At 37.8% G+C, this 17,540-nt stretch overlaps 1 protein-coding gene across 9 annotated transcripts in view; it reads left to right on the forward strand.

Annotated features, from left to right (window-relative positions):
- Positions 1-17,540, forward strand: part of LOC147025673 (myelin protein zero-like protein 2) — a 72,222-nt gene that overhangs the window by 16,679 nt on the left and 38,003 nt on the right. For 4 of the 9 annotated variants that reach the window (XM_085886906.1, XM_085886905.1, XM_085886904.1 and 1 more), the window contains one exon: positions 1,556-1,619. In XM_085886906.1, the coding sequence (XP_085743032.1) occupies positions 1,589-1,619 (31 nt within the window). In that variant the 5' untranslated portion in view covers positions 1,556-1,588. Of the gene's footprint in view, positions 1-1,553; positions 1,620-17,540 lie in introns of all 9 variants that reach the window. The other 5 variants (XM_085886910.1, XM_085886908.1, XM_085886909.1 and 2 more) reach the window with 2 other exon arrangements.

Genomic DNA, 17,540 nt, shown 5'->3' on the forward strand with positions numbered 1-17,540 from the left:
CGGGCGATCGCACCTCGCCGCAGGTCGACTTCGGACACGGGCCACTTAAGCGACCCGTTCCGTACTATCGGGATAACCGAGCGGTGTTATCGTCGGCCTCGACGGTTCGATTAATTATCGGGCGTATTCAGCCCACTACCAACCCTTTACGTGAAGCAAGATGAGAGAAATCACGAAGCGAAGCGGGAAAGCAGTTCAACATAAAGCACATTTATTCGCGATGAACGGAAAGCACACATATACAATTCCACCAAAAGCACATAGAAAAGAAGAAGACAAAAAGCAAATGCGACAATGCAGATCTAATACCGATTACGCGAGCACACGGCAACACTTATACAATTTTACTTCACAGACGGCGCCGACAACACATACCCAAAACCAAGAAAAAGAACACCCTCAAGGATGAGGCGGGCCTGAGGCCGAGACCGGGTCGGGCCTACCCGTCTGGGGATGAGACGCGGAGCGGCGATGGTGCCTCAACTCCGCGGGCCTCGCGGACAGTGTTTGGTAGGGGGTGGGAAGGGGGCCCCCTTGGTCGCACTATCTCAGCGCGGGGGGAAACAGGAGGGGGTTGCTGATGCTCGGGGAAAGGAGGATTTTTACTCTGTCTCGAGTCCCGTGACGAGCGTCTCCACCTCGACCAGGTCGCGCCGTCGGCCTCCCTGGTGTGCAGCTCCCGGCACGACGCGAGCACCCCTCGTCTGCCTTCGCCGCCGCCGCCTCTCCACAGCTCCGTCCTCTTCGCTCCGACTCCAACTTCGAACTCTTCCTGCGAACTTCCCAACTGCACTCAACTCCAACGCACACGACGACGACCAACTCTTAATTAATTTGACTGACGAACGCGGTCGCTTATATAAGCCCCGTGGCTTTGCTCTCTCATCTTTGACCCCCTGCCTTCGACCTTTCACCTCGCTCCCCATTGGCCCGAGAAAAAGTGGGCGTGAATGCTTTTTGATCCATGAATTTGCATATAGCGACCGCCCTCCAACGCCCTGGAGGCGGGGCCAAATCGCCCCTCGCTCACCGATTGGACGGAACAAAAGTGGGCGTGAGTCGTTTTTGATCCGTTTTTGGAGCGGAAAATCCATGGGTTTGTACACGCTGTTCGGCGCGCGCCCTGCACGAGTCCAATACCGGTACCCACAAGCGGCGCAAGAACGGTGGCGATGCGACGGTTGTGAGGTGTGACGGGAAAGGTCGTGGCTGTTGTGGTGAAGCGGCGTTGTGGTGGGTGGTTGATGTTGTGACGACTGTTGAGACGTGGTTGGTGGTGGTAATCATGGCGGTTGGTCCAAAATAAAGATAGTAAAAGAAAAACGGCTATCCTGAAGAGTCGCAGCACGCATAAATGACATGTATTCCCACTAGACAACGGGTTTGGGCCTAACTACACATATACTTACCGAGATATCTCACCTAAGGGACCTGAATGGTGGTTTGCGAATTTGGTAACCACAACAATATAATTTATAAAATGAACCAATGATTTGGAATATCAAGTTATAAATGGACACTCTCTCTGTTTTACTGAATTTACTTTTCTCTCCAGAACCTGAACAAGTGAAGAATCAAACAAGAGACCATGATGTCTTGGATCATTTTATTCCGTATGTGTGAGATTTCTTTCCTCTTTACTTTGTTTGTCTCCTTCTCAGTTATCTGATTAATGTGCTGAGTTATGTGGGTGGATATGGTGAATGTATTTATAATTAAACCAACCGAGTTGCGTGAATATAATTTTCACTTTACTTGCTGAAAAAAGTACAGAGCTGAACATTGCAAGAAGACTCTTGATGTTTGTGTGGTGTGTGTTTAAAGGGTCGAATGGGTATAAATGTCTACAAGGGGTCTGAAGGGGCTAAAAGGTTTAAACTATCAAGAGTCAAGGGGTCTTATGAGGTCTTAAGTGTCTTCAAAGATCTAAAGGGTATGTTCCAATACTAGTAGTGGGTCAAACGGGGACTAAAGCGGTATAAAGGTCGAAGGATTCTAAAGGTGTACAAGTATTCTGGGAGACAGTGATCTGAAAATTGAGTTACGCTGCATCCCCCTACCCCAACAATGTTTGACATCATTTGACACCATTTGAAATTAATCTCTGAAAAATTCAGAACGATCAGTTGAGCGGTTTATGCTGGAGGTGAGTGGACAGACAAACAAACAAACAAACAAGCAGTCATAGACTGGTACTGACGAAATCGTCAACTTGACCTCTGACCTTGTCTAATAAAAGCTGTCTCTCGTGAAGGTAGCGACGCAAACCTGAAGTTTCTACAATGTTTCTGTACCAAACCATCAAAAATCGAATGTTTTGGATGTTTGACCTCACTGTGACCTTGACCTTTGACCGATTTTGACCAAAATCTAATCAGCACAAGCCACCACCCTCCTGAATCACATGGTGTAATTTGACATTGGGAGCTTCTTCCGTTCTCGAGTTATCATTTTTTGGATGTTTGACCTCACTGTGACCTTGACCTTTGACCGATTTTGACCAAAATCTAATCAGCACTGGCAATCACCCTCCTGAATCATGTGGTGTAATTTGACATTGGTAGCTTCTTCCGTTCTCGAGTTATCTGTACCAAACTATCAAAAATCGAATATTTGACCTCACTGTGACCTTGACCTTTGACCGATTTCGACCAAAATCTAATCAGCACTAGCCATCACCCTACTGAATCACGTGGTGTAATTTGACATTGGTAGCTTCTTCCGTTCTCGAGTTATCGTGCCTACAAACAAACAAACATACAAACAAACAAACAAACAGAAACGGAAGTCATCAATATACTTACGAAATCTTTAGATTTCGTAAGTAACAAGCAGTCATAGACTGGTACTTACGAAATCGTCAACTTGACCTCTGACCTTGTCTAATAAAAGCTGTCTCGTGAAGGTAGCGACGCAAACCTGAAGTTTCTACAATGATTCTGTACCAAACCATCAAAAATCGAATATTTGACCTCACTGTGACCTTGACCTTTGACCGATTTCGACCACAATCAAATCAGCACTAGCCATCACCCTCCTGCATCACGTGGTGTAATTTGACATTGGTAGCTTCTTCCGTTCCCGAGTTATCGTGCCTACAAACAAACAAACAAACAAACAAACAGAAACGGAAGGCATCAATATACTTACGAAATCTTTAGATTTCGTAAGTAACAAACAAACGGAAGTAATCAATATACTTACGAAATCTTTAGATTTCCCAAGTAACAAACAAACAAATGAAAAATCACTCACAGAGTGACAACTTGGCAAAACAGCACAAAGTAGAACAGCAATCGGTTGAGCGCATTCCTCTGCCAGGTGGAACAGTTCACGTTTTGTATCCCACTGATGGGCTTGATCTGAAGCAAAATCCAATCTGCTTGTTCCTATCAACCATTGAACTCGTCCACAACTTTTTGAAATATTGGGATATATTTAGTTTTTGGCCCTGTCTATCAATTTTCGAAATTAGGTCTGTGTTGACCTTTTGACCTTAAAATTAATTGGTAGTTGAATTCAGTCACCTGACATGAAAATTCTCTTCAAATTTCAAGTCAATCGGATGAAAATTGAGAATTTTAGAATATTTGGCCCAAATTGGCTTTTTAGCCTATTTTGACCTTTTGGCCTATGTTTACCTCAAAATTAAAAGGTAGTTGAATTCAGTGACCTGATCTGCAAATGCTCTTCAAATTTCAAGTTAATTGGATTAAAATTGAGGATTTTAGAAATTCGGTCTATGCTGACATTTTGGTCTGTGTTGACCTTTTCGCCTATGGTGACTGCAAAAAAGAGAATTGGTAGTTGAATTAAGTGACCTGTTATGTAAATCCTGTTCAAATTTCAAGTCAATCACATGAACATTGAGGATTTTAGAAAATTTGGCCCAAATTGGCCGAAGTTGATCTCAAAATTAATAGGTGGTTGAATTCAACAACCTGTTATACAAATGGTCTTCAAATTTCAAGACAATCGGATGAAAATTGACAATTTTAGAAATAACTTGAAAAATTTGGATTGACCTTACGGCCGATGTTGACCTTTTGATAACCTCAAAAGTAATCAGTGGTTGAATTTACTGACCTCATGTGCAAATCTTGTTCAAATTTAAAGTGAATCGGATTAAATTTGAGGATTTTAGAAAATTTGGCTCAATTTGGGTGGACAGACAGAAGGACAGACAGACAGACACAGACAGACAGATACATACATGCACGCGCGCGTGCGCACAAACACACACACACACACACACACACACACACACACACACACACACACACACACACACACACACACACACACACAAACAAACAGAGGTGATTCAACATATTTGTCCAAAAAATTATTCTTTTTGCCAAGTCACAAACAAATGGACAGCTCGGTTTCTATTTCACAGCTCGGTTTCTATTTAACAGCTCGGTTTCGATTTAACAGCTCGGTTTCTATTTAACAGCTCGGTTTCTATTTCACAGCACGGTTCCTATTTAACAGCTCGGTTTCTATTTCACAGCATGGTTTCTATTTAACAGCACGGTTTCTATTGAACAGCTCGGTTTCGATTGAACAGCTTGGTTTCTATTTCACAGCTCGGTTTCTATATACAGCAAGGTTTCTATTTTACAGCGCGGTTTCTATTTCACAGCGCAATTTCTATTTAACAGCACGGTTTCTATTTAACGGCTCGGTTTCTAGTTAACAGTACGGTTTCTATTTAATAGCTCGTTTTCTTTTCAACAGCTGTTTCTTTTTGACAGCTCAATTTCTATTTAACAGCACGGTTTCTTTTTAAGAGCTCGGTTTCTATTTAACAGCACGGTTTCTATTTAACAACTCCGTTTCTATTTAACAGCGCGGTTTCTATTTAACAGCACGGTTTCTATTTAAGAGCTCGGTTTCTATTTAACAGCACGGTTTCTATTTAACAACTCCGTTTCTATTTAACAGCTCGGTTTCTATTTAACAGCGCGGTTTCTATTTAACAGCGCAATTTCTATTTAACAGCACAGTTTCTATTTAACGGCTCGGTTTCTAGTTAACAGTACGGTTTCTATTTAACAACTCCGTTTCTATTTTACAGCTCGGTTTCTATTTAACAGCACGGTTTCTATTTAACAACTCCGTTTCTATTTAACGGCTCGGTTTCTATTTAACAGCTCGGTTTCTCGTTAACAGTACGGTTTCTATTTAACAACTCCGTTTCTATTTGACAGCACGGTTTCTATTTCACAACTCGGTTTCTATTTAACAGCTTGGTTTCTATTTCACAGCTCGGTTTCTATTTAACAGCTCGGTTTCTATTTAACGGCTCGGTTTCTATTTAACAGCGCGGTTTCTATTTAACAGTTCGGTTTCTATTTCACAGCTCGCTTTCTATTTGACAGCACGGTTTCTATTTCACAACTCGGTTTCTATTTGACAGCTCGGTTTCTATTTAACAGCATGGTTTCTATTTAACAGCTCAGTTTCTATTTCACAACTCGGTTTCAGTTTCACAGCTCGGTTTCTATTTAACAGCGTGGTTTCTATTTTACAGCGCGATTTCTATTTAACAGCTCGGTTTCTATGTAACAGCGTGGTTTCTATTTAACAGCGTGGTTTCTATTTAACAGTTTGGTTTCTATTTAACAGTTTGGTTTCTATGTAACAGCGTGGTTTCTATTTAGCAGTTTGGTTTCTATTTCACAGTTTGGTTTCTATTTAACAGCTCGTTTTCTTTTTAACAGCTGTTTCTATTTAACAGCACGGTTTCTATTGAACAGCTCGGTTTCGATTGAACAGCTTGGTTTCTATTTCACAGCTCGGTTTCTATATACAGCAAGGTTTCTATTTTACAGCGCGGTTTCTATTTCACAGCGCAATTTCTATTTAACAGCACGGTTTCTATTTAACGGCTCGGTTTCTAGTTAACAGTACGGTTTCTATTTAATAGCTCGTTTTCTTTTCAACAGCTGTTTCTTTTTGACAGCTCAATTTCTATTTAACAGCACGGTTTCTTTTTAAGAGCTCGGTTTCTATTTAACAGCACGGTTTCTATTTAACAACTCCGTTTCTATTTAACAGCGCGGTTTCTATTTAACAGCACGGTTTCTATTTAAGAGCTCGGTTTCTATTTAACAGCACGGTTTCTATTTAACAACTCCGTTTCTATTTAACAGCTCGGTTTCTATTTAACAGCGCGGTTTCTATTTAACAGCGCAATTTCTATTTAACAGCACAGTTTCTATTTAACGGCTCGGTTTCTAGTTAACAGTACGGTTTCTATTTAACAACTCCGTTTCTATTTTACAGCTCGGTTTCTATTTAACAGCACGGTTTCTATTTAACAACTCCGTTTCTATTTAACGGCTCGGTTTCTATTTAACAGCTCGGTTTCTCGTTAACAGTACGGTTTCTATTTAACAACTCCGTTTCTATTTGACAGCACGGTTTCTATTTCACAACTCGGTTTCTATTTAACAGCTTGGTTTCTATTTCACAGCTCGGTTTCTATTTAACAGCTCGGTTTCTATTTAACGGCTCGGTTTCTATTTAACAGCGCGGTTTCTATTTAACAGTTCGGTTTCTATTTCACAGCTCGCTTTCTATTTGACAGCACGGTTTCTATTTCACAACTCGGTTTCTATTTGACAGCTCGGTTTCTATTTAACAGCATGGTTTCTATTTAACAGCTCAGTTTCTATTTCACAACTCGGTTTCAGTTTCACAGCTCGGTTTCTATTTAACAGCGTGGTTTCTATTTTACAGCGCGATTTCTATTTAACAGCTCGGTTTCTATTTAACAGTTTGGTTTCTATGTAACAGCGTGGTTTCTATTTAACAGTTTGGTTTCTATTTCACAGTTTGGTTTCTATTTAACAGTTTGGTTTCTATGTAACAGCGTGGTTTCTATTTAGCAGTTTGGTTTCTATTTCACAGTTTGGTTTCTATTTAACAGCTCGTTTTCTTTTTAACAGCTGTTTCTATTTAACAGCACGGTTTCGATTTAAGAGCTCGGTTTCTATTTAACAACTCCGTTTCTATTTAACAGCTCGGTTTCTATTTAACAGCGCGGTTTCTATTTAACAGCACAATTTCTATTTAACAGCACAGTTTCTATTTAATGGCTCAGTTTCTAGTTAACAGTACGGTTTCTATTTAACAGCTCGTTTTCTTTTTTAACAGCTCAGTTTCTATTTAAGAGCACCGTTTCTATTTTAGAGCACGGTTTCTATTTAACAGCACGGTTTCGATTTAACAACTCCGTTTCTATTTAACAGCTCGGTTTCTATTTAACAGCACGGTTTCTATTTTACAGCGTGGTTTTGATTGAACAGCTCGGTTTCTATTAACAGCTCGGTTTCTATTAACAGCTCGGTTTCTATTAACAGCTCGGTTTCTATTTAACAGCTCGGTTTCTATTTAACAGCTCGGTTTCTATTTAACAGCATGGTTTCTATTTAACAGCTCGGATTCTATTTCACAACGCGGTTTCAATTTAACAGCTCGGTTTCTATTTTACAGCGCGATTTCTATTTAACAACTCGGTTTCTATTTCACAGCTCGGTTTCTATTTCACAGCTCGGTTTCTATTTCACAGCTCGGTTTCTATTTCACAGCTCGGTTTCTATTTAACAGCGCGGTTTCTATTTAATGGCTCGGTTTCTAGTTAACAGTACGGTTTCTATTTAACAGCTCGTTTTCTTTTTTAACAGCTCAGTTTCTATTTAAGAGCACGGTTTCTATTTTAGAGCACGGTTTCTATTTAACAGCACGGTTTCGATTTAACAACTCCGTTTCTATTTAACAGCTCGGTTTCTATTTAACAGCTCGGTTTCTATTTAACAGCACGGTTTCTATTTTACAGCGTGGTTTTGATTGAACAGCTCGGTTTCTATTAACAGCTTGGTTTCTATTAACAGCTCGGTTTCTATTTAACAGCTCGGTTTCTATTTAACAGCTCGGTTTCTATTTAACAGCTCGGATTCTATTTCACAACGCGGTTTCAATTTAACAGCTCGGTTTCTATTTTACAGCGCGATTTCTATTTAACAACTCGGTTTCTATTTCACAGCTCGGTTTCTATTTCACAGCTCGGTTTCTATTTCACAGCTCGGTTTCTATTTCACAGCTCGGTTTCTATTTAACAGCGCGGTTTCTATTTAACAGCGCGGTTTCTATTTAACAGCACGGTTTCTATTTAACAGCGCGGTTTCTATTTAACAGCTCGGTTTCTATTTAACAGCGCGGTTTCTATTTAACAGCCCGGTTTCTATTTAACAGCACAGTTTCTATTGAACAGTGCGGTTTCTATTTAACAGCGCGGTTTCTATTTCACAGCGCGGTTTATATTTAAGAGTTTGGTTTCTATGTAACAGTGTGGTTTCTATTTTACAGTTCCATTTCTATTTGACAGTTTGGTTTCTATTTAACAGCTCCATTTCTATGTAACACTTTGGTTTCTATTTAACAGCTCCATTTCTATTTAACAGTTTGGTTTCTATGTAACAGCGTGGTTTCTATTAAACAGCGCGGTTTCTATTTAACAGTTTGGTTTCTATTTCACAGTTTGGTTTTGATGTAACAGCGTGGTTTCTAATTAACAGCTCCATTTCTATTTAAGAGTTTGGTTTCTATTTAACAGCTCCATTTCTATTTAACAGTTTGGTTTCTATTTAACAGTTTGGTTTCTATGCAACAGCATGGTTTCTATTTAACAGCTCCATTTCTATTTAACAGTTTGGTTTCTATTTAACAGCTCCATTTCTATGTAACAGTTTGGTTTCTATTTCACAGCTCAGTTTCTATTTCACAGCTTGGTTTCTATTTCACAGCAAGGTTTCTATTTTACAGCGCGGTTTCTATTTAACAGCGCGGTTTCTATTTAACAGCGCGGTTTCTATTTAACAGCGCGGTTTCTATTTAACAGCTCGGTTTCTATTTAACAGCGTGGTTTCTATTTTACAGCACAGTTTCTATTTAACAGCGCGGTGTCAATTTAACAGCACGGTTTCTAATTAGCAGCGCGGTTTCTATTTAACAGCGCAGTTTCTATTTAACAGCGCGGTTTCTATTTAACAGCCCGGTTTCTATTTAACAGCACAGTTTCTATTGAACAGTGCGGTTTCTATTTAACAGCGCGGTTTCTATTTCACAGCGCGGTTTATATTTAAGAGTTTGGTTTCTATGTAACAGTGTGGTTTCTATTTTACAGTTCCATTTCTATTTGACAGTTTGGTTTCTATTTAACAGCTCCATTTCTATGTAACACTTTGGTTTCTATTTAACAGCTCCATTTCTATTTAACAGTTTGGTTTCTATGTAACAGCGTGGTTTCTATTAAACAGCGCGGTTTCTATTTAACAGTTTGGTTTCTATTTCACAGTTTGGTTTCGATGTAACAGCGTGGTTTCTAATTAACAGCTCCATTTCTATTTAAGAGTTTGGTTTCTATTTAACAGCTCCATTTCTATGTAACAGTTTGGTTTCTATTTCACAGCTCAGTTTCTATTTCACAGCTTGGTTTCTATTTCACAGCAAGGTTTCTATTTTACAGCGCGGTTTCTATTTCACAGCACGGTTTCTATTTAACAGCACGGTTTCTATTTAACAGCGCAATTTCGATTTAACAGCACGGTTTCTATATAACGGCTCGGTTTCTAGTTCACAGTACGGTTTCTATTTTACAGCGTGGTTTCTATTTAACAGCTCAGTTTTTAATTAACAGCTCGGTGTCTATTTAACAGCACGGTTTCTATTTAACAGCTCGGTTTCCATTTAACAGCATGGTTTCTATTTCACAGCTCGGTTTCTATTTAACAGCTCGGTTTCTATTTAACAGCTCGGTTTCTATTTCACAGCATGGTTTCTATTTAACAGCACGGTTTCTATTAAACACCTCGGTTTCGATTGAACAGCTCGGTTTCTATTTCACAGCTCAGTTTCTATTTTACAGCACGGTTTCTATTTCACAGCGCAATTTCTATTTCACAGCACGGTTTCTATTTAACGGCTCGGTTTCTAGTTAACAGTACGGTTTCTATTTAACAGCTCGTTTTCTTTTCAACAGCTGTTTCTTTTTGACAGCTCAATTTCTATTTAACAGCACGGTTTCTATTTAAGAGCTCGGTTTCTATTTAACAGCACGGTTTCTATTTAACAACTCCGTTTCTATTTAACAGCGCGGTTTCTATTTAACAGCACGGTTTCTATTTAAGAGCTCGGTTTCTATTTAACAGCACGGTTTCTATTTAACAACTCCATTTCTATTTAACAGCTCGGTTTCTATTTAACAGCGCGGTTTCTATTTAACAGCGCAATTTCTATTTAACAGCACAGTTTCTATTTAACGGCTCGGTTTCTAGTTAACAGTACGGTTTCTATTTAACAACTCCGTTTCTATTTTACAGCTTGGTTTCTATTTAACAGCTCGGTTTCTATTTAACAGCACGGTTTCTATTTAACAACTCCGTTTCTATTTAACGGCTCGGTTTCTATTTAACGGCTCGGTTTCTATTTAACAGCTCGGTTTCTCGTTAACAATACGGTTTCTATTTAACAACTCCGTTTCTATTTGACAGCACGGTTTCTATTTCACAACTCGGTTTCTATTTAACAGCATGGTTTCTATTTAACAGCTTGGTTTCTATTTCACAGCTCGGTTTCTATTTAACAGCTCGGTTTCTATTTAACGGCTCGGTTTCTATTTAACAGCGCGGTTTCTATTTAACAGTTCGGTTTCTATTTCACAGCTCGGTTTCTATTTGACAGCACGGTTTCTATTTCACAACTCGGTTTCTATTTGACAGCTCGGTTTCTATTTAACAGCATGGTTTCTATTTAACAGCTCGGTTTCTATTTCACAACTCGGTTTCAGTTTCACAGCTCGGTTTCTATTTAACAGCATGGTTTCTATTTTACAGCGTGATTTCTATTTAACAGTTTGGTTTCTATGTAACAGCGTGGTTTCTATTTAACAGTTTGGTTTCTATTTCACAGTTTGGTTTCTATGTAACAGCGTGGTTTCTATTTAACAGTTTGGTTTCTATTTCACAGTTTTGTTTCTATTTGAGAGCTCGGTTTCTATTTAACAGCATGGTTTCTATTTAACAGCTCGGTTTCTATTTCACAACTCGGTTTCAGTTTCACAGCTCGGTTTCTATTTAACAGCGTGGTTTCTATTTTACAGCGCGATTTCTATTTAACAGTTTGGTTTCTATGTAACAGCGTGGTTTCTATTTAACAGTTTGGTTTCTATTTCACAGTTTGGTTTCTATGTAACAGCGTGGTTTCTATTTAACAGTTTGGTTTCTATTTCACAGTTTTGTTTCTATTTAACAGTTTGGTTTCTATTTAACAGCTGCATTTCTATGTAACACTTTGGTTTCTATTTAACAGCTCCATTTCTATTTAACAGTTTGGTTTCTATTTAACAGCTCCATTTCTATGTAACGGTGTGGTTTCTATTTAACAATTTGCTTTCTATTTAACAGTTTGGTTTCGATGTAACAGCGTGGTTTCTAATTAACAGCTCCATTTCTATTTAACAGTTTGGTTTCTATTTAACAGCTCCATTTCTATGTAACAGTTTGGTTTCTATTTAACAGCTCCATTTCTATTTAACAGTTTGGTTTCTATTTAACAGTTTGGTTTCGAAGTAACAGCGTGGTTTCTATTTAACAGCTCCATTTCTATTTAACAGTTTGGTTTCTATTTAACAGCTCTATTTCTATGTAACAGTTTGGTTTCTATTTCACAGCAAGGTTTCTATTTTACAGCGCGGTTTCTATTTAACAGCACGGTTTCTTTTTAACAGCACGGTTTCTATTTAACAGCGCAATTTCTATTTAACGGCTCGGTTTCTAGTTCACAGTACGGTTTCTATTTTACAGCATGGTTTCTATTTAACAGCTCGGTTTTTAATTAACAGCTCGGTTTTTAATTAACAGCTCGGTTTCTATTTAACAGCACGGTTTCTATTTAACAGCTCGGTTTCTATTTAACAGCACGGTTTCTATTTCACAACTCGGTTTCGATTTCACAGCTTGGTTTCGATTTCACAGCTTGGTTTCTATTTCACAGCGCGGTTTCTATTTAACAGCACGGTTTCTATTTAACAGCGCGGTTTCTATTTAACAGCACGGTTTCTATTTCACAGCTCGAATTCTATTTCACAGCTCAGTTTCTATTTAACAGCGTGGTGTCAATATAACAGCACGGTTTCTATTTAACAGCTCGAATTCTATTTCACAGCTCGGTTTCTATTTAACAGCGCGGTGTCAATTTAACAGCGCGGTTTCCATTTAGCAGCGCGGTTTCTATTTAACAGTGCGGTTTCTATTTAACAGCTCGGTTTCTATTTAACAGCACGGTTTCGATTTCACAGCTTGGTTTCTATTTCACAGCGCGGTTTCTATTTAACAGCACAGTTTCTATTTAACAGCTCGGTTTCTATTTAACAGCTCGGTTTCTATTTAACAGCATGGTTTCTATTTAACAGCATGGTTTCTATTTAATAGCTCGGTTTCTATTTCACAGCTCGGTTTCTATTAAACAGCGCGGTTTCTATTTAACAGTTTGGTTTATATTTAAGAGTTTGGTTTCTATGTAACAGTGTGGTTTCTATTTAACAGCTCCATTTCTATTTTACAGTTTGGTTTCTATTTAACAGCTGCATTTCTATGTAACACTTTGGTTTCTATTTTACAGCTCCATTTCTTTTTAACAGTTTGGTTTCTATGTAACAGCGTGGTTTCTATTAAACAGCGCGGTTTCTATTTAACAGTTTGGTTTCTATTTAACAGTTTGGTTTCGATGTAACAGCGTGATTTCTAATTTACAGCTCCATTTCTATTTGACAGTTTGGTTTATATTTAACAGCTCCATTTCTATGTAACAGTTTGGTTTATATTTAACAGCTCCATTTCTATGTAACAGTTTGGTTTCTATTTAACAGCTCCATTTCTATTTAACAGTTTGGTTTCTATGTAACAGCGTGGTTTCTATTTAACAGCTCCATTTCTATTTAACAGTTTGGTTTCTATTTAACAGCTCCATTTCTATTTCACAGCTCAGTTTCTATTTCACAGCAAGGTTTCTATTTTACAGCGCGGTTTCTATTTCTCAGCTCGGTTTCTATTTAACAGCGCAATTTCTATTTAACAGCACGGTTTCTATTTAAGGCTCGGTTTCTATTTAACAGCTCATTTTCTTTTTAACAGCACGGTTTCTATTTAACAGTTTGGTTTCGATGTAACAGCGTGGTTTCTAATTTACAGCTCCATTTCTATTTGACAGTTTGGTTTATATTTAACAGCTCCATTTCTATGTAACAGTTTGGTTTCTATTTAACAGCTCCATTTCTATTTAACAGTTTGGTTTCTATTTAACAGCTCCATTTCTATTTCACAGCTCAGTTTCTATTTCACAGCAAGGTTTCTATTTTACAGCGTGGTTTCTATTTAACAGCTCGGTTTCGATTTAACAGCTCGGTTTCGATTTAACAGCACGGTTTCTATTTAACGGCTCGGTTTCTAGTTCACAATACGGTTTCTATTTTACAGCATGGTTTCTATTTAACAGCTCGGTTTCTATTAACAGCTCGGTTTCTATCTAACAGCCCGGTTTCTATTTAACAGCTCCATTTCTATTTGACAGTTTGGTTTCTATTTAACAGCTCCATTTCGATGTAACAGTTTGGTTTCTATTTAACAGCTCCATTTCTATTTAACAGCTTGGTTTCGATGTAACAGCGTGGTTTCTATTAAACAGCGCGGATTATATTTCACAGTTTGGTTTCTATGTTACAGCATGGTTTCTATTTCACAGTTTGGTTTCTATTTTACAGCGTGGTTTATATTTAACAGTTTGGTTTTTATGTAACAGCGTGGTTTCTATTTAACAGCTCCATTTCTATTTAACAGTTTGGTTTCTATTTAACAGCTGCATTTCTATGTAACAGTTTGGTTTCTATTTAACAGCTCCATTTCTATTTAACATTTGGTTTCTATGTAACAGCATAGTTTATATTAAACAGCGCGGTTTCTATTTAACAGTTTGGTTTCGATGTAACAGCGTGGTTTCTAATTAACAGCTCCATTTCTATTTAACAGTTTGGTTTCTATTTAACAGCTCCATTTCTATGTAACAGTTTGGTTTCTATTTAACAGCTCCATTTCTATTTTACAGTTTGGTTTCTTTTTAACAGTTTGGTTTCTATGTAACAGCGTGGTTTCTATTTAACAGCTCCATTTCTGTTTAACAGTTTGGTTTCTATTTAACAGCTCCATTTCTATGTAACAGTTTGGTTTCTATTTCACAGCTCGGTTTATATTTAACAGTTTGGTTTCTATGTAACAGCGTGGTTTCTATTTAACAGCTCCATTTCTATTTAACAGTTTGGTTTCTATTTAACAGCTGCATTTCTATGTAACAGTTTGGTTTCTATTTAACAGCTCCATTTCTATTTAACATTTGGTTTCTATGTAACAGCATGGTTTATATTAAACAGCGCGGTTTCTATTTAACAGTTTGGTTTCGATGTAACAGCGTGGTTTCTAATTAACAGCTCCATTTCTATTGAACAGTTTGGTTTCTATTTAACAGCTCCATTTCTATTTTACAGTTTGGTTTCTTTTTAACAGTTTGGTTTCTATGTAACAGCGTGGTTTCTATTTAACAGCTCCATTTCTGTTTAACAGTTTGGTTTCTATTTAACAGCTCCATTTCTATGTAACAGTTTGGTTTCTATTTCACAGCTCAGTTTCTATTTCACAGCTTGGTTTCTATTTTACAGTGCGGTTTCTATTTAACAGCACGGTTTCTATTTAACAGCGCAATTTCTATTTTACAGCACGGTTTCTATTTAACGGCTCGGTTTCTAGTTCACCGTACGGTTTCTATTTAACAGCTCGTTTTCTTTTTACAGCTCAGTTTCTATTTAACAGCTCAATTTCTATTTAACAGCACGGTTTCTATTTAACAGCTCGGTTTTTATTTAACAGCTCGGTTTCTATTTAACAACACGGTTTCTATTTTACAGCGTGGTTTCTATTTAACAGCTCGGTTTTTATTTAACAGCTTGGTTTCTATTCACAGCACGGTTTCTATTTAACAGCGTGGTTTCTATTTTACAGCGTGGTTTCTATTTTACAGCGCGATTTCTATTTAACAGCTCGGTTTCTATTTCACAGCTCGGTTTCTATTTCACAGCTCGGTTTCTATTTCACAGCTCGGTTACTATTTGACAGCACAGTTTCTATTTAACAGCGCGGTTTCTATTTGACAGCTCGGTTTCTATTTAACAGCTCGGTTTCTATTTAACAGCTCGGTTTCTATTTAACAGTTCGGTTTCTATTTCACAGCGCGGTTTCTATTTTACAGCTTGGTTTCTATTTGACAGCGCGGTTTCTATTTCACAGCTCAGTTTCTATTTAACAGCGCGGTGTCACTTTAACAGCACGGTTTCCATTTAACAGCACGATTTCTATTTAACAACACGGTTTCTATTTTACAGCGTGGTTTCTATTTAACAGCTCGGTTTTTATTTAACAGCTTGGTTTCTATTCACAGCACGGTTTCTATTTAACAGCGTGGTTTCTATTTTACAGCGTGGTTTCTATTTTACAGCGCGATTTCTATTTAACAGCTCGGTTTCTATTTCACAGCTCGGTTTCTATTTCACAGCTCGGTTACTATTTGACAGCACAGTTTCTATTTAACAGCGCGGTTTCTATTTGACAGCTCGGTTTCTATTTAACAGCTCGGTTTCTATTGAACAGCTCGGTTTCTATTTAACAGTTCGGTTTCTATTTAACAGCGCGGTTTCTATTTTACAGCTCGGTTTCTATTTTACAGCTTGGTTTCTATTTGACAGCGAGGTTTCTATTTCACAGCTCAGTTTCTATTTAACAGCGCGGTGTCACTTTAACAGCACGGTTTCCATTTAACAGCGCGGTTTCTATTTAACAGCGCGGTTTCTATTTAACAGCGCAGTTTCTATTTAACAGCGCGGTTTCTATTTAACAGCGCGGTTTCTATTTCACAACTCGGTTTATATTTAACAGTTTGGTTTCTATGTAACAGCGTGGTTTCTATTTTACAGCTCCATTTCTATGTAACAGTTTGCTTTCTATTTAACAGCTCCATTTCTATTTAACAGCTTGGTTTCTATGTAACAGCGTGGTTTCTATTTAAGTTTGGTTTTTATTTAACAGCTCAGTTTCTATTTCACAGCAAGGTTTCTATTTTGCAGCTCGGTTTCTATGTCACAGTTTGGTTTCTATTTAACAGTTTGGTTTCTATTTAACAGCTCCATTTCTGTTTAACAGTTTGGTTTCTATTTAACAGCCGGTTTCTATAATTAATTCAATCACACACCAGTATACAAACACCAAACAAAACTACACAAAAACCAAATAACACACCACACAAAACAACTCCTCATGAGGGTATTCAATCTCTGATTGCTCTTTTCCTTGTTAATTTTAGTTAATGGTAGACATGAGCAATGATACACTTTCTTTAATTTGTGCATCATTTGTTACAATGGTGAAGTATATTGTAGTCGGGTTTTTCCAAAGCATTTTTCTCGATTGCCCTTGGAGGGTATGTATAATCATCTCCAAGGATATTGAAGAATGAGTCATTCATGTTTGTAAAAGGAATGAAGTTATGTCAGAAGAAGGAAGTCCTATAAAGTCTATAAAAAATTGTAAGAGATCATTGTATATTTACAAAGGTCGGGTAATCATTTTATACAGATCAACATCGTCATAGTTCTGTTTAAGAGGAAGATCATTGGATCATATTTTCCAAACTTTAGGATTCCTGCATTTAATCAACATTTTCAAGTCGAGCAGGTCAGGCAAATGTGCCTTTTAATGGTTTAATTTGAGGAAATAGGAATGCTCTTTTTTGTTTTGTGACATGAGTGTAACAAGAATGAGGTTTTTCAATAAAATATTTGATTTTATCACCATTTGAAAGTTTCTAAACTGAAAAGGCTTCATTAGTGTCTCATTTTCTCTGTTATTTTGGGGCTGCAGCAATATTTGATGCATTTGTGAAAAAAAAATTGCTTGTATCTTCCTTAAAAGCTCCGAAATAAGGTGACACCCAGTCTCATATGAAAGCTGAAAGATAGCCCTATCTAACAATACCAGAAAACTAATGTTGTGGGAGGGAGAGGGGGGGGTGTAACAAACTCCATTTTTCGGGCCCTTTCTGAGAGCTGACTCCCAGACTAAAGGGTTCAAAAAGGTCAAATGGGTATATTAGGTCACCAGGTCAAGGGGTATAGTAGCACAGGGCATTAGTTTAAACCTAAAAAAAAATGTTGAAAGCTGATTTTTTTTTCTTCAGGAAAGTTGCTTTCATGTCTATACAACACCAGGGAGTAAAGTTCCAGACAATCTCACTTGAGGAAATTCAGAATCCAAGATGGCCACTGTCACAATTCACGAATATCATAAAAACACAAAAAGAGCCGTAACTTTATTATTACTTGTCAAAGGAAGACGATTTGGGGGTCTTGACTCAGGGTTGAGGGTATGCGGAAATCA

The sequence above is a fragment of the Eptatretus burgeri genome, chromosome 6 (assembly GCF_056783735.1).
Source record: "Eptatretus burgeri isolate ZD-2024b chromosome 6, Ebu_testis_v1, whole genome shotgun sequence".
Taxonomy (NCBI): domain Eukaryota; kingdom Metazoa; phylum Chordata; class Myxini; order Myxiniformes; family Myxinidae; genus Eptatretus; species Eptatretus burgeri.